Genomic DNA, 27,364 nt, shown 5'->3' on the forward strand with positions numbered 1-27,364 from the left:
TCCGGGTGGTTTCGTCATGAGTCATGATAGACATTGCCAGATCCCTCTCGCTTCTGCCAGAAGCTCTTAGGACTTACGATTGACGCTCTCGATTAGATGCCCCTAGCCTTGGAGCGATCGCGTCTCAGAGCGCGGGTAGCTGTGGGGAAGCTCGGAACAGGCGAAATTGACAACACATTCTGGGAAATGTCTCCTCACAAGCATATATTTTCGAACAGAATAACTTATTCCTTAAATATTTCATCGTCAGCATGAAACGATTCCTCGTTGAAATCATCGGCGGTCGATACAAAGGAAGCTACTGCTCTCCCGCTAAAATACAATACTTTGATGACTGACAACAGTTTGCATGAATGTATATGTATATATATATATATGTACATAAATATGGTACGCTTCACCCCGGTGTGGAACAGGCTCGTCTACAAGACACTTGTTTCTTCACAAAAAATAACTTTGAACTCTAGCAGTGTCCGACCTGACATGGAACTCTAGGTAGGCGACCTCATCTCGACGCCCTGGGCGTAGAACTATTGTGCGGGCGAATTGGCCGAATGATAGCTAGATGCTAATCGCTCGAATAGAGAGTTTGCTCCCCGGGCGTACGATCTGCCTGACTCACAAACACTACATTATGCCGAATCGACGACGATTCACCAACTGTCAGCCGGACCGTTCCACCGTTGTCGGCTCCGGAAGGTCCGCAAGCTTGGATTCGGCATTGTGATTGACCGTCATTCGATCGAGCCTCCCAATGATCAATCGAAGGGCAGCCAGCTTCTTCAGAGTTCACCCCCGGATGCCGCTCTTCGACATACGACATACCGTCTTCCGCGAATCCGGAATACTTCATAGCTCATACTTCTGGCCGTCAGACGGTATCTTGCATGATTCCCAGGTCCTCGCGGAAATCGACTCAGCTCGATGACACCTTTCCCCCAGAATTCGGAGATCGACGAACGCATCCCGCTCCGGAACAATGGGAGCAAAGTCGTCACCTCCAACTCACAATGTGCTTGAAGACCAAGGAGGGAGAAGAAGGCATCTCACCGCGATCGTCATCGTCTCGCGCGAGCTTGCGGTATGGGTTCTCGTCACCGCGTTCTGCATCAGTGAAATGAGATCATCCAAACTTCCATTCACTCTGTTTGCCGTCAGACACGGTCTCGAGTAGAAGCTAGACGAGAATTGTTCATCAGTCATTCGTCATTACAATAGGATCTCACGGTAGTCGATAGAATGGGTGTAAACGGGCCGATACCATGAGCGACAAAGCGAACGGAGCGTCGATGATGCTTATTCACGGGAGCAGCCGGATAAATCGTTTCTCAGGATTCAACGTCAATTTAGTGTATACCATCTGGGAGCCCTGCGAGAAGTACTCGACCGTCTCCCCAATATGGGACTGCGGAGTGCGATCACATCCTGCTGCTGCTTCTGCTGCGGGCTTTTCCTCGGTATGGGTGGAGGGAACTTCGGAAGTGATGAATGATAGCAAAGCTGAGGAGGCTTCCCGTAAGGCTCGGAAGGACACAATATGCGTAGCAGATTTTTTGTTCGTGGGCGGCCGCCTGCATTTTCAGTTTTTCGCATCAGGCGCCCTCACTGCTGTCATGGAGAAAGTCAGCTCCTCAGGGAGCAGCTCTCGTTCAGAGGTCAATTAAACAGCCGTGCTGGCGGTGAATCAATGCCTCTTGCCGCAAGGAAGAAACTTCGTTTCGCAATAGGCTGATCATTTTCTCATATTCTTGATTGTCGTTTTTCAACCGATTCACCTGATCTTCAAGCTGCGTGATTCGCTCGAGCTTCTTCTTGCGGCATTTCGACGCGGCTATGCGGTTCCGGAGTCGTTTCCGCTCCAGCTTCATTTTCTCCTGGTCTCCCATGTTTATTCTGCCCAACGATCCCGCGGAAAGGCTGGTCTGTTCGTCTTTGAGAGTCATGGAATCGCTCGTGTCGGAGCCGATTCCGTCAGACGACCCGTTCGGATCACAGTTTGATACGGTTCCCATTTGAACGTTGAGGCTGTGTAGATTCGCTGCCGTCAAGTTAGTGTACGTTGTCAGCTTGTCCGCCGCCGCTGGTGCAGCTGTTGAGGCGGCTGCAGTTGTTGATGTCGTCGTAGCCCCCGTCGTCACTGCCACCGATGCTGCCGTGCCCGTCGTTGCTGTAGAAGACAGCGACACCACGGTTGGCTCAGCTTTAGCAGCTCTTTGTTCATTTTCTTGCACCTTTGCCAGAGCTTCCTCGAATCCTTTCGCGAATTGTGCTTGACTGTCCGTGATTTCTTTGGTCGGGTATAAGTAGACGTTTATGGGTGTTGGCTGAGTTGAAGAGCTCGTGGTCGTTTGAATGTTGCCTTTTATGAACTGCTCAACTTCGGGGGAAGCCAATGCGAACCTGCTGAGGTCTGGAGATGTCAACACAGGCGAGTTGCTGAATTGGCCTCGCATACGCTTGGCCCGAGCTCCCCCAGCCTCCAGATCGAGCGTCATGGATCGTTTCATACAGCGAATATCCTCTTGCTGCTGGGTGTTCCCGGCTGCCATCTCTTTCCTTGGTAGCTTCGCACTTGGATATCGAATTCTCCTACCACACAGTGAATTATCACGGTGCTTATTCGAGCCGCACGAGACCGTTCACAGAACTATTACTAGGCCAGTCGGGACGAGAAACTCACGGAACTGGCCCGGATATCGAGGATTTTGAGACCAACTCTCGCACTTATTTGCAGTACACCAGAAGATCAAAAACAAATTCGGACACAGAGCGACGTTAGTACTTTCCGCCCATCGGTGGCTATGACTCATCGTTGGCTATCAGCGCTCCTTTTAAACCAAGCGACCATTGAATCGACGTCAGCAGAGTGATATCACGAAGCTGAGAGCCCATTGGCTGTCGGATATGACGTCACGAGCGGTCGACCAATCGGTGACTGCCATTTCGAGGAGTGAACGAGGCGAACCACAGCCAGCCGGGCAAGCGAAGACAAGAGAAGAGAGAGCTAGCATATACTGAACCGACTGTGAGCGTGAGTCAGGCAGCACGGAAAGGACCGCCGTGAGGAGAGGACAACAACACTTATCACAACGATTCCTGGAAGCACACTGCTCAATCGAAACTCGGGAACTCGCTGTGCCTCATTGATGGAGCAGACTGACTGAGTTGATCGGCATGAAGACACGGGGGACGACATCGTCGACCGGGATCTTCCGACGACCGGCCGCACGATGAATCATCGCGATCGGGAATTGACGAAACCCGATGACTCACTGAATTAGGCTGATTCCGTCAGGACAATGAATTGGAAGCCGTGGGGATCGTTCCCCGATATCTAAACTGTTTGAAAAGAATTCCCAGCTGATTCTCAAGCCACCGATCCCATTCCTCAACCTTGTCCGCGCTTCCAGATGACGCTCGAGAATCCAGTCGGCTAAGAGGTATAAAGTGGTCGCAATCAAAGATCTCAACCTGCCGCCCCCGATCTTCCTTGGGAATGAGCGACCATAATCACCCGTCGTCTTAAGCAGGGCTTCCCTAAGGGAATCCCGACACCCGAGCCGAGAATCCGGATCGATGACGCTCCTTGTCAAAGCTCATACATACTTCACTGCTACGAGGAAAAAATCTCCACCCTTCTACGGTCGCTCCTGGATTATACACCAATAGCGAAAATGACGATGATCAGTATTGTCATCCAATGTACCTCTGCCGTTTTTCGATAAGAGATTAGACTTTAGTCTCGGGGTCGGAACGCTGATTGAGGCGGGTGAATCAAGGCCTCGAGCTCTCCTCGCTCTAACCACCAAGCCTTTCTTCTGCACCCGTCTTCGCATAGACCGCACGGCCTATGATGGAATTTCGAGAGTTCCTTCTGACTTAAGTCCAGAAATGAAAATCAGGGCTCCTGGGACCTCATGACTCCAGGTGGATACGAGCTTGCGTTTCTCCCTCGCTTGATGCTCGACGATACGTAAAAAACATGGGGATACGAGGAATCGATCTGCATACCCGTTATGTGGCATATTTTATTACGCTCATAGACGTGACTTGAGCTCCTGTCTACACAGTCCTACTATCGGTGCTTGGCGGATCAAGTCCATCACGCAAACTGTAAATTTTCCCTCCCCGACGCACATTTGCCTTCGAATTGAATCCGGGATGAACTCCGTTGCGACTTATTTCGTTCGCGATGCGGTCTCTTGAAAAGCGTTCAATGAAAGTTCTCGGAGAATCCAAGCCCATGAGATTGGCGATTCCCGGCTCCTCAAGTCGGATTTCCCTGTAATCTTGGAAACGCAGTGACCATGAGCTATTTAGAACACGTCGGTCCTAGATGCCGCATCGATTTATGAACCGGGAAGGTTTTCTGCGGTGAGGCAAACAGACGACGATCTCAGGCAAACTGCATCGATTGCCCTGATTTGCGGCCGCCACTTTGGGCAACTTCTCGAATAGAGCTTCCTCTGGCAGACTTGATATCGACTGGGCTACCACCTACATCTATCGAGGTCCTCGAGGACTTTTCTCCCGATCGCGACCCGAAACTCGAGTCACGCAATGATCTGAGGAGCGATCTAGCCCGGAACTTTCGGATAGGCTGCGGGGTAGGCTCTAATTTGATGAACTCAGCGCTGGAAATCAGCGACTCCTACAGCACACAAGCTCAGACGTTTGCGGAGTCTAGATATCCAGACTCACCTGATGTAGTGTCAGAGCCAGGTGATGCTCAGAGTGCTAGAACTCACGGAGGGCATTCGGTCGAGGACTGCCGGCTCTGGAGTTCGCGCTCCGGGAGGATGCAGCTGGACTTCCTCGCCTGCGAAAGCCTTCGTGAACCTCCTCCGAGAAAACGCTAGCTCATGAGTCCGGGAGCAGATATCCTTCCCGGAGCTTCCGCGCTCTCTATCGGGGATATACGTCTAGGCGGCCAAAGGATATGAGTAGCCTTTGCAACGGTGAGTCCTACGAATCACAGGAGAAAACCTTGGCTGGCGGTCGAAACGAATGGATTTCATTCGATGAAGACTTATCGATGACAACGAGGCTCGCGCGTACCGATGCTTATAGGGCCGAAATCGTTCGAGTCGTAGGAAACTCTATGATTGTCTCCTTCGACCCATATATGACCAGATGGTATGTGCACGAGCTCGTTGCCCTAAAAGAGAAGCGAGGAGTCAGAGATTCCGACGAAGGACCATCGGAAGCATCCGATCCGCCTCTCCTGATTTCGCAGCGAAGACGCTCCAGAGGAGCATTCAGCCACCGACACGGGTCCCTAAAACGTCCGCCGGCGCAACGACTACCGGATCGAAACTTTCGCCCAAAAGCTCCTTGAGAATCAGCCCCCGAGTAAGCTTCTGCACACGAGGGTGCATGATCAGGGGTAGGCATACGACACAAGCCAATCCGCGCTGACTGAATTCTTATCTCGTTTTAAACCCAAACTGCAGATACATGCCAGTGTCGCACTCGCGGCCAGGCACATCATCGTGGAACAGGGTCCCTCATCTGGGAGAAGGGGGAGGAGAGGGAGCTCGGAGCAGCATGTTGACGAATGTTGACACTCGCCGATCCAGACAGAATCATTGAATGAAGCATATCTACCTTGAACGTTCTTATCGTATCTCCTTGAAGACCTATAACTCTCTTTATGAGCAGCTCAGATGGATCTCTTGGTGAAATGAACACGATGACGTCGCCACGTTTGATCTGGAATACGAGGGTTGAGCCGAAGTCGAGCATGATGTTCTTTCGAATAAAAAAATTGGGGGAGCCGCCATGTGTCCTCCAAGTCATCATGATTCATCATCATGGGAAACATCCCCGACCTTGCTCAAATCGAGACTCTCCATGCGATTCACGAAGACACAGTCTCGTTGCTCCTTGGGATCTGGGTTCAGCAAAGGCTGCATCGAGCAACCGTGGACCTATGTTGGGAGCGAAGGTCGGCAAGCCAAATTACAACGACGGGGATAAATATTTGAGCCGAGTGATTTTGATCGGAGAAGTTCAAGAGAACCTACCGCCTTCGCATAACCGACCCTGTCCGTGAAGAGCACACCTAGAGGAATCGAGAAAGAAATCTCTTGCCGTATTCGCGCCACATTTCTCTTATCCGGACGCAGCTTCTTCGGCGATTTCCCCCCTTGTCTTCATGCGATACAGCCGATGTACGGACACAGTTTCGTTTGACGTCGGATGTCGGACCCGAAGCGTCTACCTCCTAGTTCAAACCACACATGTCGACCGCGAAACAATCATACTTCAGAGTATGGGTGAGGACGACTCGGTCTGAGATGGGCGATGGGTTCGACAATGGCACCGAGTCTTGCCAGACGCAGTCAGTGGTTCAACGGAAGATCCCGCATGGGTGCAAGACACCACGGATCTCTCACAAGCTCCAAAACTGGAGAAGCGAGAACATTTCGCTGCCCCCCTGTCAGACACACTGACCGCGAGTGACAAGTATCTGTTGCAAGTTACAGCGGAGAAGGGGACTCCGATTGACCTCGAAAGGGGAATGACAATAATAGCAGCTCTTAGTATAAATATCCGTACGGTAGAATAGGGAAGTGAGATCTATTTGTTTACAGGAGAGCAGACGATGCCCGCCGTGGAAGTGGAAGTACACGCAGAAGATGATGATACCCGGGCTTTCCGAATAGCCGAACACGCTGAGCCATTTTCCTCTCCATTCAGGGAAACGCGCGCGAGAGACTCATCCATCGCCTTATCCATTATACCTAAGACGAGTCTGAGCTGAGAGCTGAGCAGTCTCGGGGTTCCCGAGCTCTTTTTCCCGCGGAATGATGAATGTTGTGCGCAGTGGCGTAGCTAGCGCCCAGGGCGAATGCAAGGAATGTAACCTCCTTCTGGAAGGATCTTCGAAAACTCAGCCCTTTCGGCAACCGATCGTCGAAAATGCCTCCTCATTCCTCGGAAATCCATGTTCTCACGAATTCATTCCCCCAAGATGGTGCCCCTTGACGGAAAACTTCCCGAGGAATAGCCGTTTTTTTTGCTTCGAATTCAGGGTTCCGGTGCGGTGTGTGGTCAAAGTCGAAAATTATGCCCCCCCCCCCCTCCTAGATTGAGAGATGTCACTTGCGTAAACATGTATCCGAGATTGTTATCGAAGTAGTTCGAGAGATATCATACTATAGTTTGATTTTGTGATGAAGCTAGACGTGCCATGGGAAATCGGACGACTTTGGAATCCGACTTTTCTTTTATTCAAGCCATGGAAAATTGATCTTTGATTCGATGGAATGATTGAAGGCAGATGGCTGGAATGACTGGAAGGCAAATGCATTTTTTAAGCATATATCATAGCAAGTTAGGACCCGATCATATGGGACAATTATTCCGGAGCGCGGCGTCCACGATATTTGCAATGTGTGATCACTAGGGATGACGTTTCCATGAAACGCATAGTTTCACGCATGTTCGCTTATTTGGCCATTTTCTTAATGTGACATTATAAACCCTCATGCACGTCGCCGCATAAGGGATAATGATTGCCAACGACGCTAGCAGGAATCAGCCAATTTCTGTTCTCTAGTGTCGAGGAGGTTGCCAGCACCGGTCTCAAGATTCAGAGCATCCAGTCTGTGGGGTTCCAGTCTGGAAGCTTCTTGAGAGAAGTCTATTGGAGAGTAGCTAAATGTGGTGAACATTTTATTTGGCCAATACCATAATTGCAGACGCTTAGAATCTTCGGGAATTTTTCATTGTTTCTTCTTCTTCTTTTTGGTTTCTGAGAGCAGGGAGCAGGGAGATGCACACCAAACAAATTTGGATTTGATCTTCCCCCGAGATTGACCGAGTTTGGGAAGCTTCACCATCACAAGCTACTTCAATTATCACAAGCCGATAATTACCGTAAAGCGTAATCCTACGCTATTCCCTCAAATGAGTCTTGACTCATTTGGTCACTGGAGCTTTTCGAAGCGTAAACGCATATCCTGACATTTATAGCATCCTTGCGCATATTGACATTCCTTCCTCCCCGATTCTGGCCTCCTTGGATTTTCGGATCAAGAATGTGGAAACTCAGCCGATAACTTCCGAACTCTGTAGAAGTTTGTGAGCGATGAGTCGCACGATAACGGTGCAGGGGGCGATCAAGCAAGCGAATCTCTTCATTGACAGGAAGAATCGAGAACCTACGGCGGAGAATCGAATGGCTTCTCTCAGAATTCTGAGCAATTCCTCGGAGGTTCTAGAACAGTGTTTCCCAAGAGCGGGCAAGTGGGTCACGGCGATTTCCCAGGGGGTCACGGCACTTCCGGAGTCTTTCAAACTGTCGATTCAAGGCTCATAGCGAGATTCATCGGAGGCTGAATTTGTGGAGAAGGAAATGATTTCAGTCAATGATTTGCGGACGGACTGATGCTTTCGGACCTTTTTTCTCGTCAGCTTCATTCTTCTCCCTCTGAGATGCCCAAAAAGGTTGGATAGCGAACTGCGGACCCTGGGCTAGCTGGCTAGTTTTACAGAAGCAGAGCATTCACTCCCTCGCTATGCTCTCTCTGCATTGTGGAGTTGCAGAGAGCTCATTTGGAAGACGTAAATCGACTGAACCATTCCGCCGAAATATGCCCTCAGAGGAATCATGAAGCTCGACTGAAAAATCGGAGAATCGCCGGTAATGGAGGTCTGAGCCTCTGTTTGAGCCAATGAGGTCGTATCAAAACCCACTTCTCGATTTTTTCCGGTCCGTGACGGGTTTCCAGGCGTCGTAACGGGGCGTTACGGAGCGTTATAACCCATCACGACCAAACTCAGTAAAGGAAGGTTCCGCTTTTTCAGTAGCCGGTATCCGGTGTCGAACACCGCCGCGCCGTGCGACCTGCCCCCTGCCCCAGCCGGAAGGGCCGTTCCGTTGACGCCGAGGCTCCACTGTCTCTCCGCCGATCGCGTGAATACTACTTCGACATCGAACTCACTACTAAGAACGGTGTGAATTAATGTACGTAAAACGCACCGCGAGGAAACGCAGGAACGAATGGAGTCTGTTTAATTATTCAGAACTGATTCTTAGTTTTATTGGAACGCTTCCGGTAGTAATTATACACATGGAGTCTATATACAATGCGTCGGACTGATAATGTACAGACAAGAGCGCGGCCGATTTCCTAAACCCTCTGGTGCGAGAAGCGACTACGAAAGGCAAACCAGTGTTTGGGCTCGGAAAGCAACAAAAATGAACATTTCGGTTCTGAGGACGAGGGGAGAGACTTGTTTTGTACACACGATGAGAGATTCTCATATTTTCAAGGATGTCCTTATGCCTTTTGAGTGAGCTTGAGGAGCTGATGCGGACAACCCTTCAGTCCCGGGAATCATGCTGCTTTCATTCAGGCCGCATAAATAAAAACAAGTACACGATTGATTCAACGCCCTCGCTCGGACGCATCCACGCTGGCTTCTGTGAACATTCGAGCAATCACGCAGGCGAGCATGAATTCTACAGCGGGTCTATTTCCAACCCTATTCCCTATCGATGACCGATCCGCCTGACGATTCCCCGTCAAAAGCGCCACGATCACATCTGGGAGCAGGCTTCTGCCGCTTCATGATAGTATTGTTTCCAGGAGGTTGACGAAACCGAAGTCATCGTAACGAGTTCGTTTCCTCTGTCGTTTACGTTTGGGATCAGTTTTTTCTTCCGACATTCTCGCGTTCGACGCATCTTCTTCCACCGTTGAGTGGGCAGCTTCCGATACCGTCGACTATGAAAGTAATCGAGATCAATTCGAGAGTTCGTGCAAACGCGGACTTGTGACCCGCCGCCGGTTATATTTCAACACTATCTCATTCTCATGTGGAACTCACGATTCTGGAGAGTACTCGTTTCGGAATGTTGTCGTTCCGCTCATACACACAGTCTCTGCTGAGGGTGAGAACGCTCTCGTCTTCGAAAAGAACTTTATAGAAAGGAACATCTTGACTACCGAGATACGTTCCTTTGTATTCGCGTCCGTCACTTGGCCAAATGACGGATACTTCATCTCCACGCTGGGGCGAGCGCTCCTTCGTGCAAGCGATCCATGTTTCGTCCAAAGAATCAGGGGCGTTCCTGTCGAGAGTATTGCTCTCATGAAGCCAACTGCATGCTCGAACCGAGTCGAACGGTCTACGGAGATTCCAATATCACTTACTCCTTGATGCTGACGAATTGACGGCTCAGCGTGTGTGTGACTGAGCCGTCGTAGAATTGTATTGAAAAACACGTTTCATGGATGATCTCTTGAATAACTGCTTGATAGAATCTCTTGTTCCGGTGTTTGGCGTAGACTTCAGAACCAATCGCCAGCTCACTGAATGCTTGCGGGACGGGTGGCTCCGGTTGGTCTCCAGAGTTCTACAACGACAACGGGGACAGTGTTGAGTTCTCTGCTAATCGCCCAGGTCTTCCGGGGACGATCTCAATCACGGTTCGAATCTTGAAGCCAGCTCATCGCTCCGGATAGAAATCGGACCCACCTTCTTTCGGACACGGTGTGCGTTACATCGCGCAATTACGGGCTCAGGCCAATTACCGAGTTGGAATTGTGTTCCACTCGCCATGGAGCAAGTGACGTGCATGCTGCGCCCGCAGTCGCATTGTATGCATACACCTTTACTCGTCAGACTCATCGGCAGATCCTTGCAAATGTAACATTGAAGACGCTTGCGTGCTTTGGTTATCTGTTTGATCTCGATGCCCTCTTCGAAGCTTTGTACAAAAACATCTGGTATGAGTATGGCACAAATGATGTGCGCCCATCTGCCATCAGTGGTTTTCTTGAGGGCTCCTCCTCTCAGGCAACAGAGCGAACATTGAGGTTCGGTGAGACGACGTGACTGGAAAGCCTCACTGAGAGCTTCGTGATTGCAGGAGTCGCATACCCAGGAGCCACCTGCAGTCTCGACGTCCGCGTCGTTGACTGTGCTTAGTCCGTAGCAGGATTTGTGAACTCGTAAAAAGCAGCGAACGCATTTCACAAGTTCTGATGTTTCCGGACATTCGATGGACTCCAGAGGGCTGATGCCGTCCCGGTAGCCATGCTGGCCGAAAGCCGATGATGGAACCACAACCTCGCTACTCGCCGGGATACTATCGTCATCGTCAAAGTCTCGATCCTCGTCTCGGAACTGCTCCGAAGCTCTTAGGACACTGTCTTCGGGCAGCTGGACTGTGTTCCTGAATGGGACGCAGACGGCGCAATACGGTTCCCTTCTGCAGAGCTCGTTGTGGTAATTTTTCTTCGCCAGAAGGATGTCTTCTTTCGGCAGTTGATTCCGCTCAGGTTTAGTGATGAATAGAGGTGCGTACCCGTGGTACCAATCGGGCAGAGTTCGTGTTCTCCTTTTCGCTGATGCTTGAGACACACTGAATACCATCTTGTCGACAGTTTGTCTCACAGCGATCGCGATTTCTGTCTCACTATCGTGGTGTCTCTTTCTCTGAAATTTCGATCGAGTATACGCTTCTGGATATTACGAACCGTGTAACAGCGTGTATATATATATAAGATAATCCGGGAGAAGATCTGATTGATTGTGACACAAACCGTTGTTGCTTCCCCCCGAGTCTTCCTCGGTTTCCGCAAAGATTTCTCCCTAGGAGCCGTCCGCTTCTTCGGCTCTTCCTGGGATGAGCAGGACTGATCTGTCTGTGGAGGTATCCTACGAGGAACCACGGAAGGCACTCGCTTCGATTTGCCATCCACGGTGAGATATGCGGTCGGTAGAGGTGCGGCGTAGATTCTCGAGGGATCTTCCGGGTGGCAGCCCATATCTCGACCTTCTTTCCACGCTTCATAGCGATCCGGTTGAAACTTCAAGACGAAGCGATCCATACTGATATGGACATTGTCTTGACGGCAGCAGCACTGTGGATCAGGTTGAGAGTCTCAAGATGACTGACTGAGAGACGAATTCTGAATTTAATTCTGCGAGAGCGATCACCGAAGGGCCATGAATGAATTGACATCTAAAGCTCGAATCCTCTCACCCTTGTGCATCTCTTCCCATATTCGATCCAGCGGGGTAGTGCGAAATTCGTACTCTCGGCGATGTTGAAGCCTTGATTGTAGCCAGCGTGATACCCGTAAGGGAAAGTTATCATGAATTCCCCTTCCTCTTGTGTTATCTTGTCGTAGGGTATCGAGTACTTCCTGAGCAGAGCAGGCGAGATGAGTGTCATTTTATGGCGTAGGAAAGCGTTGCAGGTTTTCACCAACTTCGGGAAGAAACCTGGGAACAGAAGGAGTAGGAGTCATCCATTTGCTTAAAATACGATATCATGTTGAGCGTTCTCCGGTAAGGCAAACTCACCCGAAGCCAGTCTCTCGAGGCGTTTTCCATGTTCCGGTGGTATAGCGTACCAACTCTTTGGCGCCCCATGGTGGAGGTAATTGATGGAATACAGGTCCATGTCTTCCGTATGCCACGCGAAAGTTGATTTCCACATTCCAAAGTAAAGATATGCCGTGTTGACTCCTTCAATTTTCACGCCATAGTCTTCTCCGATGAGGTCGAGGATCGTATTCAGACGCGATATATTGAATTCCTGAAGACCAGGATTGAAATCAGGTCGGGCGGAGCGGCGAAGTAACGAAGCCTTTCGAGCGGAAGAGAATCGATTCTTGCCGGCAAGGAATACAACGTCTACAGGAGGCTTGCACAGTAGCTACTGAACTCACCTCGACGTCGGTGTCGTAGATACTCCCACTGACATCTGCACCGTAAATAGGGGGGTTGAAGGAGATATTTTTCCAGTACTTCCTCTCGAGATCGTCATAGTCGAAGTAGTCGGGCGTGGCATATTTCGGCGATAGAGCCATTTTTTTGAAATCGCCCACGGTCATCATCCTTTTCTGCATATTGTATTGTTGATAGAGTCCACCATTTCCATAGACCATCTGCTGGATAGGAGCCGGAATCGGCATACTCATTATGTCGGGCGTGTCATACGGTCTCCTCCGGGCGCTCCATTCAGGCGGAGGTATGATCTGGAAGAGCGAATAACATTTTTGCAACTTCGCTATGCTCTGTCTATTGAGGGAAGAAAATCTAGCCCGCCCCGTGCATGCAGCGGGTGTCGGATCTTAGAGACAATCGCTCAAGTTGATCTTTCCCCTCATGCTCTGCTGCCGAGCATGAGGGGAGCGGCGAGAACAGAGGAAGGCGGCCGAGGATATCGTGCTAGCACGAGGGAGCCGAGATCACGTTCACTATATCATCACATATACGATGGTTTTGTCTCAGAGCCAGATACCTCCTCACGCTAACGCCACCTCACCCCTCGAGCTATACTCTTCCGATTGGACCCTGGAAAAATACCTTGGCGATTCCGGCCTTATGTGCGCCCTGACTTTCCATGTGTTGGAGGTAGGAGGAGAAATCCTTCATCTCCTCGAGCGTGGGTCGGAATATCATTATCCGTGGGGATGAGCCTGGGGTGACAGCCATTTTTCCTGAAAAAGCGTCGGTGAGCTTCAAAGGAGGTCTCCATCAGATACCGCGCCAACCTGCATCGTGATATCATCTGAGAGCCCCGGAGGCTACCGGTCATCTGAGTGCTCGGGGAGTCTACGGCGCGGCGCCGACGCTAGGAGAGACGCTGCGAACTTCCGAAAAAAAATAACATTCCGGGACCTGCGTAGACCCGAGCTAGCTGGCGTCGATTTCGCCTGGAATTCTCCTCCGAGGCGACAACTCAGAGGCGGAGGTCAAGCTAAGTTCTCACTCCAACTCGGGAATGTACATGAGAAAGATGAGTGTGGACAAGACCTTTGGCATCGCGTGGATCGGATCATTCGCCGTTCCCGAAGCGGAAAGCACCACAGCTGGACGATTCAGTACCGAGCGATGATCGTTGATGAGGACTGAGCTCCTCGACCTTCATTTTCGAGACCGCAACTGGCGATCTCCGAGTTCTTCTCCCAGCCCACGACGCGACGCCCACCGGGAAGTGAGTCGAGCCGAAAATCCTAGAGCTTGCGGGCATGTAACACCACCCGCTAAGATTCCCGACTCCTCACCGATGTGCGGCCACCAGAGGCTTCAGTCGAGTGCGTAGCGCGGATGGGGTCCAGGAAAACGGTATGAATCCAGCTGGTAGAGCACCACACTCCGCTGCGGCTAGCGAATTCGGTCGGCCACCAAAACGCACCCACGGCACGTCGAACGACATGTCTGTTAGAATCGGAGGCAACCCTAGCATTCTTCCAAGTGCGCCAACGGCCTGAGTCCGACCTCGGATGTTCTAGCCGCACTATGAGTGGGACTGCTCTGTCGTGAGTAGACCCGGAGTCGATAGGGTCGACTATTCTGACCCAGGATCAACTATTCTGAGCGCAGCATACATCGACACTAGTCGAACGAACTCACCTCTGTCGCTCCCCTGGTCCAGGCGAGATCTTCTGCAATACTCCAAGCTATGAATTGACTGGGACCTTCCTCTATCAAGCAGCCTCTCTCATTGGAAGACATCCGCCATCTTTGCTCCTGAGCGATTTGGCTTCTCGGTGTCGCGGATAGACGCCTCGTGCGGATGTACACCGCACCTCCGTACGGTCTCTGGTATGACACGGGTTACCCTCCGTTACACGACTGTCAAGTCTAAGAATCCCGTACAGCGAGCACGAATGATGGAATCAAACAAAAATGGAATCTGTTTGTGGGAGAGAGAGGACGATGAGGCTGATGATCTTTGCGGACGGTTCAGGCGGGGCCAGGCTGTCGAAATCGAGAGATCGGGAAGATGGGAGGTCGGATCATGGGATTACACCCGACGAGCACCCTGTGGGCCTGGTATCCGCACGCGTAAATAGGGAAAAAGGCTCAATCCTCGATTCCGGACTGAACAAGTGTCGCCGAGTGCAATCCAGGTTAGAGTATGTCACTCAGCTCTGTGAGCACGGGTGCCTTGAACCGGCCTCCAGCACAACGTCGGCGTCGGAGTGTTGGGCCGGCGCTTCATTTGATATGAAGGATCGAGCCTCGATGGCTTCCATACCGGGGTCCCTCGGAGCATTATATTGTGCGCATCATGACGCAAAGCTCACCTCAGTTTACCGATCTCATTCAATTTGGTGATCGGTCGAGCCGATAAGACAGACAGACGGCTGAAACGATCGTCGTGAAAGTTTAGGAGCGTGTTCTGGGGGATCCAGCGGTGGTTATGGTGGGGGGGGGGTCAGTTCTCCGATGCGATGAGTCCTTCTATCTTAAAAAAAAAATATAATAATAATAATACGGAAACTGGGAAAAAAATTGAGAAATCGGAAATTCGCAAAATTCACAAACGCCTGGACCGATCGCCGCAAAAATTCAGGGGTGGGTTCTCGGGAGCTTCAGGAAGGTCATAATGGGGTCGTCGTTATCATGTGATGGGTCCTCCCACTATGAAAAAAATTATTTGAGTGGGCCTCTCACCGAGAATCAAAGATTTTATCAAGGGAAAGACGGGAATTCGCAGGATCTTTTATCGGCTGGACCATCCCCCCCCGCGTACGCCCCTGAGCCTATAGTCTCTCCGGATCAAGATAATTATCTGGCGGCTGAATGACCCCATCCACGCATCTCAGAATCGTGTCTTCATTCTCAGTCTCTTCAAACACCAAGCACTGGCATTCCGGAAGTGCCAGGCGGACGCTAACTAGCAGTAGGGTCCCATCAGCTTCCAACGGCAGGCGCAGGATTTTTTTCGAATTCGGGCCATTGACTCGGACGTACCTCGTCATTACGCACGCAATAGAGGTATGGGGTATGGAGCCAGACTTGTGGAAGAAATTGCCGCAAATCGTCTGCTTGCCGATGTCGTACCACAGTAATCCGAAGCTGGCTGGTGTGCGGGATTGAGTGGAAGAAGTGTCTGGTCTCTCTTCTCAAATGTGGTACGACATGGAGCTCTAGATCTTCTCCTTGCACCACTGGTTATATTTGCTGATGGTTTGAGCGCGAAACGCGAAACACAGACGTGCAAAAATAACCTGAGCTCCATACCGCATTTGAGGAGATAGACCACAGCCTCTTCAATCTCCCGTCTGGGGATTCCATTTTCGTGGCATTTTGCCGCGCATTTTTCTTGTACGCACTTCCCATGGACGCAACATAAGTAAAATCAAATAAAATGAATAAGTAAAAAAACGCTATCTCTAGCACACGTTCGAGCGTATAAAGTACGCCGTAGGAAGCGTACAAGCGTACAAATCGGTCTACCAGTAGGTACGGCGTTCCTAACGTAGCGGCGGGACCGAGCGGAACAAGCGCCGGAAAAGTACGAGTTACATGTGAATCTTTTCAAATGTAGGCGAATAGAAGAACATCCTCATCACCGACGCTCCCATCAAATCGTTCGAGACCTACGCTATTTCTGGTGTTATCGTGGTGTCACGAGCCCTCGAGCCTCCGCTAAAACAGCGGGGAAAAGCGGCTGGCCGCCATCTCGAATCCTACTTTATGTGTCCTGGTTCGGGGGAAATTGAGTGCGAACTCGATGATGATGATTATCAGATGCTCATGCTGGGTCGTGAAGTCGTGAAGATGATAGATGGTTGTAGAACCAACCTGCTCATATAGTCCATCAGAAGCTTCGCTTCGCAGTCGAGTCTGGATACGAGGTGAGCTGATCGGCACTCTTCGAGAAGATTGATCGGGGTCTGGTCGTCGAATATGAGTGGAATGCTTTTTGGAGGTTATGGAAATGCCGGATTCTACCCGTGTGCGTAATGGGACAAGGGCCTCGATCGTCCCGAAGCCGAGAAAGACCGCTGCTCTCTTACTGATCCCGATCTCCCGTGAGAAGAGCCTCTCTTGACTAGTATGGACTGTTCCCTCCTCCAGCTGTCATCTGGAATGTTTGATTGCTGGAACGACCAATGACACTGCTGAGTCAATCATTAACGAATTGCATTCTCTGGAATTCTCAGATGGATGTCGGCTCATTGGTGATTGTGACCCAAGACTTCATATCTGAGTTGGAAGAGGAGCTGTCACTATTCGCAGGCGATATAGTTCAGATTACCGGGATCGAAGGGAAGCTTTGGTTCCGTGGGGAGAGCAATGGATGCGAGGGAAAATTCCCTCGGAGTTACGTTCGCGAGAAGCCGCTCCCAAAAGCGTGGAATCCGAAGGACAGCAACTTGCGACTTTTCGCTGCTTTAGCTGATTTCTCAACTGTACAGGATGGAGATTTGGCATTCTGTCGAGGTAAACACACCACCGTCCTCACGCAATCGGGGGAGGAACCCTCAATTCTGCAACGATAACCTTGGCCAAATTCAGGTGACTTGCTGGTTGGACTCGAAGGAGTAGATGAGAATTGGTGGAGCGCAGAAGATGCTGAGGGCAATCAGGGAACTATCCCTGTTACGCACGTGTGGCGGATCAATTCAGACCGTCTGCCAAAAGAGGAGGATTCTAAAATCAATCGTAGAGCTCGGGTGATTCTGTCAATGACTGCTCAGCTTGACGACGAGTTGAATCTCGTGAAAGATGAGATAGTCACTGTCCGTAGAACACTCGACCGTGATTGGTATTGGGGTAAGTCCTGATCCATTTTATGGAACGACATTCTCGGCCGTCTCGCCGCATGCTCAGACTCAATGTTTGATTCGATCTTCGCAGGCGAGAACGACAGCGGCAGTCAAGGTCGCTTTCCTAAGAGCTTTGTGACGCTCCTGGAAGAGTGTGTACCTGACAGCCCGCATCAGAATGATCCTCCGTCCTTTGAGGAATGCTTGAAGAAAGAAGTCGCACAGGCTGAAAAGGCTCCGGATGAAGCTGACGTGCGTCCGGAAGAGACGACAATGTATACGACGTACCAGAATATGAGTGAAGTTTTCGCTTCAGAAGGGTACGGGGGCGTGGACGGTATCCAGCCCTATGCCAGAACGAAGTACAAGTTTAACTCGCAATTCCCAAACGAACTCTCGTTCGATATGGGTCAGATAGTTCACCTGCTGCGTCACATCGACGATGAGTGGATGGAAGGAGAGCTCGAAGGAAGAATCGGACTCTTCCCCACAGAGTATGTCGACATCATCGTCGACGTCGCTCACGATCCGCCGAAGATAGAGGGGACCATCGCTAGAGCGACATATGATTTTGAGAGTGATGTCCCGGGGGATCTCCCCATCAAGGTGAGGATCGGAACACTCGACTAGGATTGCTCGATGCTCCGCCCACTTCTTGCTCCGCTGGCAGATATTGAGATTCTCCCATTTCTTACAGGAAGGAGAAATCATCATACTCCTTGACAAAATTGGCGATGACTGGTACAGAGCAAGGGATCCGCGAGGAAACGAAGGAATTTGCCCCATAAGTTATGTTGAGGTGAGTGAATCCATGAATATGCTGAGGTTGATATCTCTCGGTTCTCGAAGCTGACGTCGCTCACCTCTTCTACGTTCTCCTCCTGTGTTCTGTAGATTTTTTCTTTTTTCTCCAACTGAAGCTCATACGCCGAATACGCATTCCCCGCGGAGCAAGCACGCATGTTATATGTGTATGTAAGCAGGACCTGATTTTGGCTAGAGCTCAGTCCATTAGGTTTCAAAGCGAGTCTCTCTTGTTTACGGAGTGTTCCATCGAACAACGTCTTCCAGGAAGTCGAGGCTGAATCTTCGGCGCGGTTTGCTTCGGGCGCAGATGTCGCTGGTGGGGAGAATGTGCTGCCTTTGAGTGCATTGAGTCAACAACAGGTCATTACCTGGCTAGCTACATCTAGCTCTCCGGCAGCGCCGTCCGTGGTCAGCTCAGATTCTGGTGAGAATATCTGCCTCCCGAACGAATACTCTGATCACCAAGGTTTACAGATACAAGGTTCGAGAAAATGCTTATTCGATCTTCTTGGTAGGTGGGGATCCGAAGTCTGTGACAGTGGCTGCTCCAACGAAGGAGAGGAAAGACAAAAAGGAGAGAGACGTCAGATCTCAAGCGTCGACTCCGGATGAAGAAGATTTCTCATGGGATTTTGGTTCACCAAATCATCACGGTATTCCTCGAATCTCAGATTCGCGGTCCAGTCTCTTCGCCGCCGAGAAGTCCAAATCTAAAAAGCAACACCATACCTCGCACCACCAGCAGCAATTACTACCAGTTCGTCCTCCTCCGCTCCCGCCTGCCAAGGTTGCGGAGCCTCAGAGGTGATTATTGGGAACGCTGCCCGCGCAATGTAGATCCTTATCGAGGAAGTCTCTGCTGCATCGGCCAATCGTTCCCGGAATTCTCGCCTTTCAATAGCTTTCTTATCCGCTTTCAGGTCGGCACCCCCGGTGCCTTCGGTGGCAGGTCGTTACGAGAACTGCGTAAACCCGGCAGATGCGGCCGACCAAGCAGCGGCAAGAGAACTGGAAGAGCAGCATCGGAAAGAAGACAGTCGCTTACGGAAACAGAGAGAGCTCCGACAGTGCGTCATAACAGAAATGATTCAGACAGAGAAAGACTACAACCACGACTTGAAGTTGTGCTTTGATATATTCTTGAAGGACCCAACTCCCGCTCGTCGATTGGGTAACTGGCTAACATCCTGATTATGAGCATTTTGATGATTGTCTCCGCAACGGTAATATGCATGCAACAGAACATACCTAGAACCCTCTCTGCAGGTATCGACACGGTTACGCTCTTCGGAAATCTGGATGAAGTTATCGAAGTGTCGACTCAGCTCCTCCAGAGAATGGAGAACGAACAGAATCGGCCTGAGAAGGAGCAGCGAATCGGAATGTGTTTCGGTGACTTGGTCGCCCGACTGCAGGACATTTATTCTCATTACTGTCGCAACCACGATGATGTATCGGGACTCCTGGCGAAATACGAGCGCGAACCAGCCACTAATCGCTTCTTTCAGAACGGTCTGTACGGGGGAGCGCAGCCCTGTCTTTCGTGATCGTATGCGGCAACGGGATTAATCATTGAGAGGGGGAAATTGATTGGGTCGGCTATCTTCCAGGAGTGAACATGATGCAGCGTAATAGCAACTGTTTCGACTTGGCCTCGGTTCTGATAAAACCAGTGCAAAGGATCTTGAAATATCCGCTCCTGATCAATGAGCTCGAAAAAGCTACAGAAGATTCCCACCTCGACAAACAACACCTTCTTCGAGCAATGGATGAGATGGCGAAGGTAAGGCACTCCGAGAGATCGGCTCCCCGCTACGCCGAGAATTTCGAATTCAGAACTATCATTTCGTTCTTTTTTGGCTTTCTCAGGTGGCCACAGATATCAATGAGGTTAAGCGTCGCAAAGATCTGGTCTCGAAATACCGCACAAATCCTGAAGCAAGCTTCAGTCAGAAGCTGTCCAAACTCAATCTACATTCGGTGAGAAAGAAGTCCACGCGGCTGACGGTCAGAATGTCCAGCTCTCTCGGTTTCACAACGGTCGTCCGAGACGAAGATTTCGAGCGAGAAGAACATCGATTCGATTTACTGGAGAAGAGCATCAAAAACTTCTTGAAGAGCATGAGAACCTTCTGCGACCAACTGCAAGAGTGTCTGAAGGTCGGACTACAGCTCTCAGAGGATATCTGTGATTTCTATGCGGAAAAATGTAGTCTCATCGAGGTGGATCAGTTCCGGATGGCGCAGCATTCGCTCTACTCGGAACATTGGATGGAATTCACGCGTACCACCGAGAAACAAGTTGTCGATACACTCCAGTGTGTTCTTGAAATGCTCGTCGCTCCACAAAAAATTATCGCGAAAAGAGAGCACAAACTTCTGGATCTCGCTGCGTGCACTGCACGAATGGAGAAGAACCGCGACGCGACCAGGCAGAAATCCTTTGAGGAGGAAGAGCAAGCTGCGCGCAACATGTATAACGCTTTGAACAGTCAGCTGTTAGACGAGCTTCCCAAGTTGTGTTCTTTGAGCACGGACCTGCTGCGCAGCTGCGTCGATACGTTCCTCCGAGCCAAGAAGCTTCTCGTGGCTCGCATTACGAAACAACTTCTACAACTCTCGGAGCTACCGGCTCTTAAGGATGCATCGATCAACGTGTTGGACGCTTTCGAACAGAAACATAGAGCTGCCTTGCAGACTTTCGCGCAATTCTCTATGACGCAGGCTAATATATCGGGGGGTCTCTTCAAAATTGAATCTTTGACGAAGGGCGGGAATTTCTTGAGGAAGTCTTTCAACGACAAGCATGGAACAGCGCTCGATCTAGTCCCTCAAACCGATGCCCAGAGACGCTGGCTGAAGCAAGAATACGGCGAGAGTAATTGCTTCGTCGTGGCGTTGACGATCCAGAGCAGCGATCCTAATGAGATCTCACTGACCAAGGGTTCGTATTTTTTTTCGATGGAGGATTCCGCCGTAGCAGATGTCTCTACCGAGCCCAGTACTGAACATTCTTCATCCTCAGGAGACGTGGTCGGTGTAGTGAGGCAAGCCGACCCGTCCGGGAACCCGATGCGATGGTATGTAGACAACGGACGGTGCAAAGGCTTGCTGGCCAGTAAACATCTACTCAGAGACAACAAGAACACGCAAAACTTCATGGGGGAGCCAAGTGCGGGCTTCGCAAGATCGACCAAAGGATCCATTCGTCCAACATCGCTATCAAATGCACAAGTCGCAAACTCTCAACAAGCGCCCCTGATTGGCACAGGCACTCAAATGACAGCGGTGCCCACCGTTTCGCTTTACGGAAACGTGAATGCGGATCTTATGGATAACTCACCGCAGACGTCCGCGGACAATAATGGTCCGACATGTCGAGTAGACAAAGCCCGGAACCTCTCGTCGAGTACCGATGAGGGCCCGAAGGTGAGCAAGCTAATACATTATTCGATAATACCTTGCTACCGGCTGTGAGGTGATGGACACAGATCTTAAGCGTTTTATTCGCTCTCTCCAGTATCATTCTTCGCTCGCATCGACGAGGGTAGTGAATCCAGTGATCAGCAATTTGCCAAATCGAAGCAACAGGAAACAGCCGAAGCTGACGACGGGTCCCGTCGCGAGCCTCCGCGACGAAGTTGATCTGTCGGGTGGCTTCAAAATACACCATCAGACAGCTCAGAAACCCATCAATAAACCTCTCCCGGCTGCACCCGTAGAAGAAAACTCATATTCCAATATCGATGCCCTGCAAGAACTCTGTGATATCGAGGGGCAACAGGAACACCATCAGCACCAACAGCAGCATCAACGACCGCCGGAGTCGAGAAACTCCAGCGATAAGCGGCAGAAAATCGAGGAGGTAAATATGAAAACTTTCATGTTCGTCCTGAATCCATTGCATCAAAAATAGAATATGTATCATCGAAAAGGGTTAGTTCGAAGCCTGTGGGAGATGCACTCTCAAATCCCACCCGCCGAAAGCGACCACATTACCTCGAAGTCCGGGGCCGAGGTCCTTCGTTCTGGATTAGCGAATTGACCGATCGATCGGACGGACCGCGGCCGTACATATGAGCGGACAGTCCGTGGTCGGCTGCGCGGATGGTCCGACTGTGAGGCTCCTCCATTGCGCGGAGACAACGTTTACATAAATAATATATTGTATATGTATATCATTGAGGAGCGCCGACATTATTTCTGCTCGGACAGACCCGAGAACTTCAGATACTCATTGACGCGCTTGGAGTAAGGATTCGACGGTGCTAAGGGTGTCCATCCGGAGGGAAGTAGCCACGGAGCTTCCTGAGCAGTCGTAGGAATCATTCGCTTTCTGTACCTTCCAGTACTACTACGCGCTGTACAAATTGGACGGCGTCGGTCCAGGACAACTCCCTCTGACGCAGGGTCAAGTGGTGTTGGTGATCTACACTTGCGATTTAGAGAACAACAGCGAATGGTGGTTCGTTGAGGATCGCTACGGTCAACAAGGCTACGTACCCGCATCTTACCTCCGCAAGTATAAGTCCTCGTGAGCCAGCCTATGGAGGGCAACAGCGAACGAGATTTCAGCTCGCATCTTGTACCGGAAAGTCCAGGGTGATTTCGCTGCCTTGCGACCGCCTGCACGGTCCTTCGGGTGGACTTGGTGATTCGATCTCAAGCCGCCCGCAGCGAAGTTTCCCCAACGGAAGTACCCACTACCAGTGGCGGATCCGAGGGGGGGGGCCAGGGGGCCATGGCCCCCCCCCAAGAATCTTCGATCCCTATACAAAAGCATGGGCCGCGAGGTGGCGCGTCATCATTTTCGGCTCTTTCCCCCCTGAAAATATGACTTGGCCCCCCCCAAGAAAAAAAGCTGGATCCGCTCCTGCCCACTACACACCTAACCAGTATCGAGTTCCGTCCGGGCCCAAATCATCATGCGAGTCTAGGAACTCCTGGAATCGCGCGCCGGGCTTCAGCGGATCATAATATATTCGAATTTCCCATTCCACTGTTCTATTCACGTGTCTCCCACCGCATCTATACCGAGAAAATTTTTCGGAGCTCGGTCTCGGTAGCGGAAGAATTCAACCGGAAAGATTCGTGCTTTCGGATTGTATGTACATACCAAATCTTTGGGAAGGCGGCTCGTAGGACATTGTGAACACGATTTGATGGAAGAACGATTTCTTGAATTGTGTTCTTCTGATGGAACGGAGTGACAACAAATGACGATGCTTCCAGAAAACCTTTGTATTCAATATGATCCGAATATATACATGTCTAACCGAAGTGAGGACCTGGGATGCCGATGTTGACAGGCAGTCCGCCCCCTCCGAGATCGAAAGCCCCATAGCCTCTGAGAAGATTCCCGTACTGCCCGAAGTTTCCGAGGCGCGGAAGATTTGAGTACAATCCATGGTTGCCGTTTAATCCCCGGTATCCCCCGAAGGCGCTCGCTACACCGTAAGCTGTGAATGATCAAGTTGAGAGGTAACTGGGATCGGTGCAAGGATGTCTACACAGGGAATCTAAACCCGGTCCGGAGTCCTCCACCGGAGATTTTGTAGAATTTCGAGAGCTCACGAGAGTTTTCAATATCACTCGCCTGGAAGCAGGAACCCTTTTCCAGCGTGTTCGTTGATAGCGTAGCTTCCCACTGCGTTGTTCCCGTTGGCATCAGGCGGTAGGTCTTGCGATGGAGTAGTCGCCCCCATGTTCGCCGATCCGCTGTGTCCAATCTTAGGATCTGCTGTTGGTTTCTTCAAGTCGACCGAAGCCGTGGTCGAGGAAGAGGCCGCCCCATCCTCCAAGGGAGCGGCTCGGGCACACACCACGAGGAACAGTACCTATCGACACTCTGCATGAATGCCGCGAAGAAAATCGTATCGATTGAGACGCAGGAAGAGGACGGGTCTTACCAGAAAACGCCTCATGTTGATGTTGCTCTTCGCAATCACGAGACACAAGTAGAAGCTCTTCGGGTGGAGACCCGGAATTTAATGGAGTCCTCCTTGCCGCTTATTCGGATTCCAGGTGACTCGTTCGGAGCGGGCCAGTGACCTTTCGCTCTTTCCTGATGAGAGACGCTGGTCTCATCCATAGCGAACGTTTCCATCGTCCGGGGAGTCCTACCGAGGACACAAGTACATGTCCCACTAAAGCGGAGATGCACGCCGAAGGGAACCTGTAAGCGCGCAGCTCTCCTCCATCGCGATGGTTGGAGGAATCTGGGAGCTATCAGAGCGCCCCAGAAAGCATCCCGGATCAGGAAAGAAAGGCTTGGATGCTGACAGAATTGTGTTTCTTCGAAAGGAATATACATTTTGCAAATATAATCACAGCTCTATCAATTGAGCTACGCTCTCGTGAGCCTGAGCCCGCGTCTCAGGTGTGCATGTCAAACATCAAATCGGGTAGCATCCATGTCGGCACTTCGTATTCGCTCATTCCAGTGGAAAACATCTCATTCCGCTTGGGATTGAGAGAATTGGAGTAGACAGCTCGATAATCCTGTACACGACAGGAATGCTCCGAAGGATCGAGTACGCTGTGCAGACAATGCTCTCGGGAACGAGAGGCGAGGAATCGATTATTCTTCCAGCGTTAAGACGAGTTTTATTTCAGGGAGAGCGTCGCATGTGCACGAGCGAAACAGCCTACTCCGAGGCTCATGTGGTGCTCACACAATCGTTCCAGTCAGAAAAGTACCTAGTGTATTGCCTTAACAAAATTTACAATTTATTCATGAGTCCTTGATGCTCGCAGAGGCTATATAAACTCGAGTCAACGTTTACATACAAGCTCTTTAGACAGACGGTCCAAACACATTCTTCTCATGGTTGCATTTTCAAATCGGAATCCGAGAGAGTCGCCGGAAGGCTCAGTCGAAGGTCTCTCGTGATCCCATGTCGGCGCTCCTTGTGGATTCGGAGATTCCCTTTCTGGGATGTTCTGTAGTCGCATTCGCTGCAGGCGAAAGGTTTCTCGCCTGTATGGATCCTCATGTGTATGGTGAAGTTGGATTTTGATTTGGAAGAGTACTCGCACACGTTACACTGGAACGGTTTGTTGGGATCCCTGACCGCTTTGCGCCCCGGTTTGCCTATTCGACCGCAGTTCCCATCGTTGGTGAAATTATTGTTGGTTTCTTGGGTTGCCACATTCCACAGTGCGATCTCCGCTGGCGTAAAGGCATAGTTTTGAAGCGGCTGCAGGATGCCCAAGTTCCGCAGGACTTCTTGGTCGACTGCTGGAAGACGTGAACAAAGATTACAATATGATCCTCGACGCTACGGGAATGCGTGCAGCAGATTCGGAGTCATGCACATGCAAGAATTCCTGAGGAGAGAGGGCAAGACAGAAGAGCAGCTCCTTGAGTATCACGGGCCTGGGATTCTGATGCGATCGTACCTGCAATGGGAAGGACGAAATGTCACAAGCTACCTGACTCATATGAAAACGAATATCCCGAAAGCTCAAGAGTACTGCTCTCGAGGACCTTTCCCCCCCCCCCTTTCGTCGGAAGAACTTCTCTGGTTCGATAGTTTCGAACGAAGTGCGGTGAACCAGCGCCAATGACTCGATAGCGGCAGCCGGGGCGGCTCCGCTCCGGCTTGGGTGATACCGGTCGCCCCTGTTCCTTACTCTCGACCCATGAAAATTTCGAGACGGATCGACCGTGTACAGGGGTACCGCTCAGCGGCTCCAGAAATGTACTGCTTGTCCCTTCCTCCCGGAGGCAGAGACACCATACGAGCTCATTACGATCGAACGAGGCATCCAGCTTTCGGGATCACAAGGCCGTGCCTACATTGAAGAATTTCTCACGTCCTTCCCTCGTTGGAAAAGCGCGTTCATCTTTGGCACGGGCATCCTACTTGCTCAACATTCGATATCGGTTACCATAGACCACCCCGGTGGCTCGGAGGGGCTTGACGCGAGCCGTGCAGAGAGCAACGAGAAAGACGAAAGGATATGAAGGATCTCCCTAGTCGAGGATGGAGATCTAGTCCCGCAGCTCTCTATTTCTCTCTCTAGAGGACGGAGGCCTGTGATCTACTAGGCAACACAAATCCCGCCTGTAGTTCCCCGCGATTCCTCACTGAATATCGCAGTCACACAAGGCCTGCAGTGATTTCCACAAAACTCAGCGTTGAGGATGGGCAAGCAGCGAGAATTCTCAGCTGGGCTGAGCACATAAGCACACGTTAAACAAAACGTCCGTGGAGGCAGCATCACCATCACATCACAGCCGAACACTTCTATAGCCGAAAGGAGTAATGGCTGCGTACACCGCGACTAAAGGACGCGGTACCGGATTTTCTTAAATTGTGCGCTCCCTCTAGAGGGTGAGCAAAGATCTACTGCTAAATGCAAAATAGAGCACGGACTCGAACGCTGGCGCCCTCTCGAGGGCTACTGCGGAAATGATTGCGGAGCAAGCCCAACAAAGGTTCGGTTCAAGCGAGGCTGGGCTGAACCCCGAACGCCGAACCCCGAGCTCGGATGCAGACGCGGATCAGAGAGTGCAGTGCGAGCACGCACGCCATCGGAGACGGAGGAAGAAGACGGCATAACAAGCTGCGCTTCTTGTCCGCCTTACTGGTGGCCGAGTGAGCTTGACCACGCTCTAGGGGAGCAATCGAAATCCGGACGAGTCTCGTTCTTCTCATACCAAGTTAATATTTCTCTGCATGGAGAGTCTCGAGAGCTGCAAGAGACTTCTCGACAGCCTCAAGCGGATTTGGGACCGCTCATTCATCCTTTCCCAGGGTGTCGAAGGCGGTCGGTCCGCTGGCTCGAAGAGAAGAAAAGCTTGAATACGAGGGAGTATCAAGAGCAAGAATATCATGATTCGCGACCCCGGTCCTGGTTCGGATCACATCTATGGTTCTCCGAATCGAGCAAGGTGCCCGAGCCTGTTGATTGACAGACCCCGTAGAATCCGGGATCCCCAGCCTTCTCCCCACTGTAGCCTGCATTAGTGATGCCATCGAAAATGTCCGCCCCAGCCCCTGTGTCCGCTACAGGAA

At 51.0% G+C, this 27,364-nt stretch overlaps 6 protein-coding genes across 6 annotated transcripts; 1 reads left to right on the forward strand and 5 right to left on the reverse strand.

Moving 5' to 3' along the window:
* Positions 1–1,644: 1,644 nt before the first annotated feature.
* LOC100902622 (transcription factor AP-1-like) lies at positions 1,645–2,797 on the reverse strand. The gene has a single exon (XM_003739080.2). It carries the CDS (start codon positions 2,547–2,549, stop codon positions 1,650–1,652), a length of 900 nt encoding a protein of 299 aa, XP_003739128.1. The 5' UTR covers positions 2,550–2,797; the 3' UTR covers positions 1,645–1,649.
* Positions 2,798–4,007: 1,210 nt separating this feature from the next.
* Positions 4,008–6,575, reverse strand: LOC100902767 (mitochondrial inner membrane protease subunit 2). Its single transcript, XM_003739081.2, has 6 exons — positions 6,027–6,575; positions 5,832–5,930; positions 5,608–5,712; positions 5,059–5,158; positions 4,702–4,965; positions 4,008–4,289 (listed from the first exon to the last, which is right to left on the reverse strand). The coding sequence occupies exons 2-5, from the start codon at positions 5,913–5,915 to the stop codon at positions 4,856–4,858; spliced, it is 399 nt and encodes a 132-aa protein (XP_003739129.1). The 5' UTR covers positions 5,916–5,930; positions 6,027–6,575; the 3' UTR covers positions 4,008–4,289; positions 4,702–4,855.
* A 3,068-nt stretch (positions 6,576–9,643) lies between these two features.
* On the reverse strand, positions 9,644–14,482 carry LOC100903777 (lysine-specific demethylase 4C). The gene is given in 9 exon segments (XM_029113198.1): positions 9,644–10,084; positions 10,167–10,369; positions 10,492–11,480; positions 11,558–11,882; positions 12,005–12,246; positions 12,328–12,562; positions 12,696–13,004; positions 13,336–13,469; positions 14,386–14,482. Coding segments are annotated over 8 exon segments (2,691 nt in total). The 5' UTR covers positions 13,465–13,469; positions 14,386–14,482; the 3' UTR covers positions 9,644–9,825.
* A 2,446-nt stretch (positions 14,483–16,928) lies between these two features.
* On the forward strand, positions 16,929–22,941 carry LOC100903922 (dynamin-binding protein). The gene is made up of 13 exons (XM_029113196.1): positions 16,929–17,208; positions 17,284–17,541; positions 17,626–18,140; positions 18,232–18,353; positions 18,581–18,765; positions 18,857–19,145; positions 19,262–19,512; positions 19,608–19,853; positions 19,952–20,124; positions 20,211–21,285; positions 21,367–21,770; positions 21,862–22,206; positions 22,691–22,941. The coding sequence occupies exons 1-13, from the start codon at positions 16,929–16,931 to the stop codon at positions 22,877–22,879; spliced, it is 4,332 nt and encodes a 1,443-aa protein (XP_028969029.1). The 3' UTR covers positions 22,880–22,941.
* A 671-nt stretch (positions 22,942–23,612) lies between these two features.
* LOC100904070 (uncharacterized) lies at positions 23,613–24,294 on the reverse strand. Its single transcript, XM_003739090.1, has 3 exons — positions 24,251–24,294; positions 23,938–24,178; positions 23,613–23,800 (listed from the first exon to the last, which is right to left on the reverse strand). The coding sequence occupies exons 1-3, from the start codon at positions 24,263–24,265 to the stop codon at positions 23,613–23,615; spliced, it is 444 nt and encodes a 147-aa protein (XP_003739138.1). The 5' UTR covers positions 24,266–24,294.
* An 871-nt stretch (positions 24,295–25,165) lies between these two features.
* Positions 25,166–26,204, reverse strand: LOC100904213 (zinc finger protein 568-like). Its single transcript, XM_003739091.1, has 3 exons — positions 26,160–26,204; positions 25,691–25,742; positions 25,166–25,581 (listed from the first exon to the last, which is right to left on the reverse strand). Exons 1-3 carry the CDS (start codon positions 26,202–26,204, stop codon positions 25,166–25,168), a joined length of 513 nt encoding a protein of 170 aa, XP_003739139.1.
* Between the last annotated feature and the right edge of the window lie 1,160 nt (positions 26,205–27,364).

This window comes from Galendromus occidentalis, unplaced genomic scaffold (genome assembly GCF_000255335.2).
Source record: "Galendromus occidentalis unplaced genomic scaffold, Mocc_1.1 scf7180000076384, whole genome shotgun sequence".
Classification (NCBI taxonomy): Eukaryota; Metazoa; Arthropoda; class Arachnida; order Mesostigmata; family Phytoseiidae; genus Galendromus; species Galendromus occidentalis.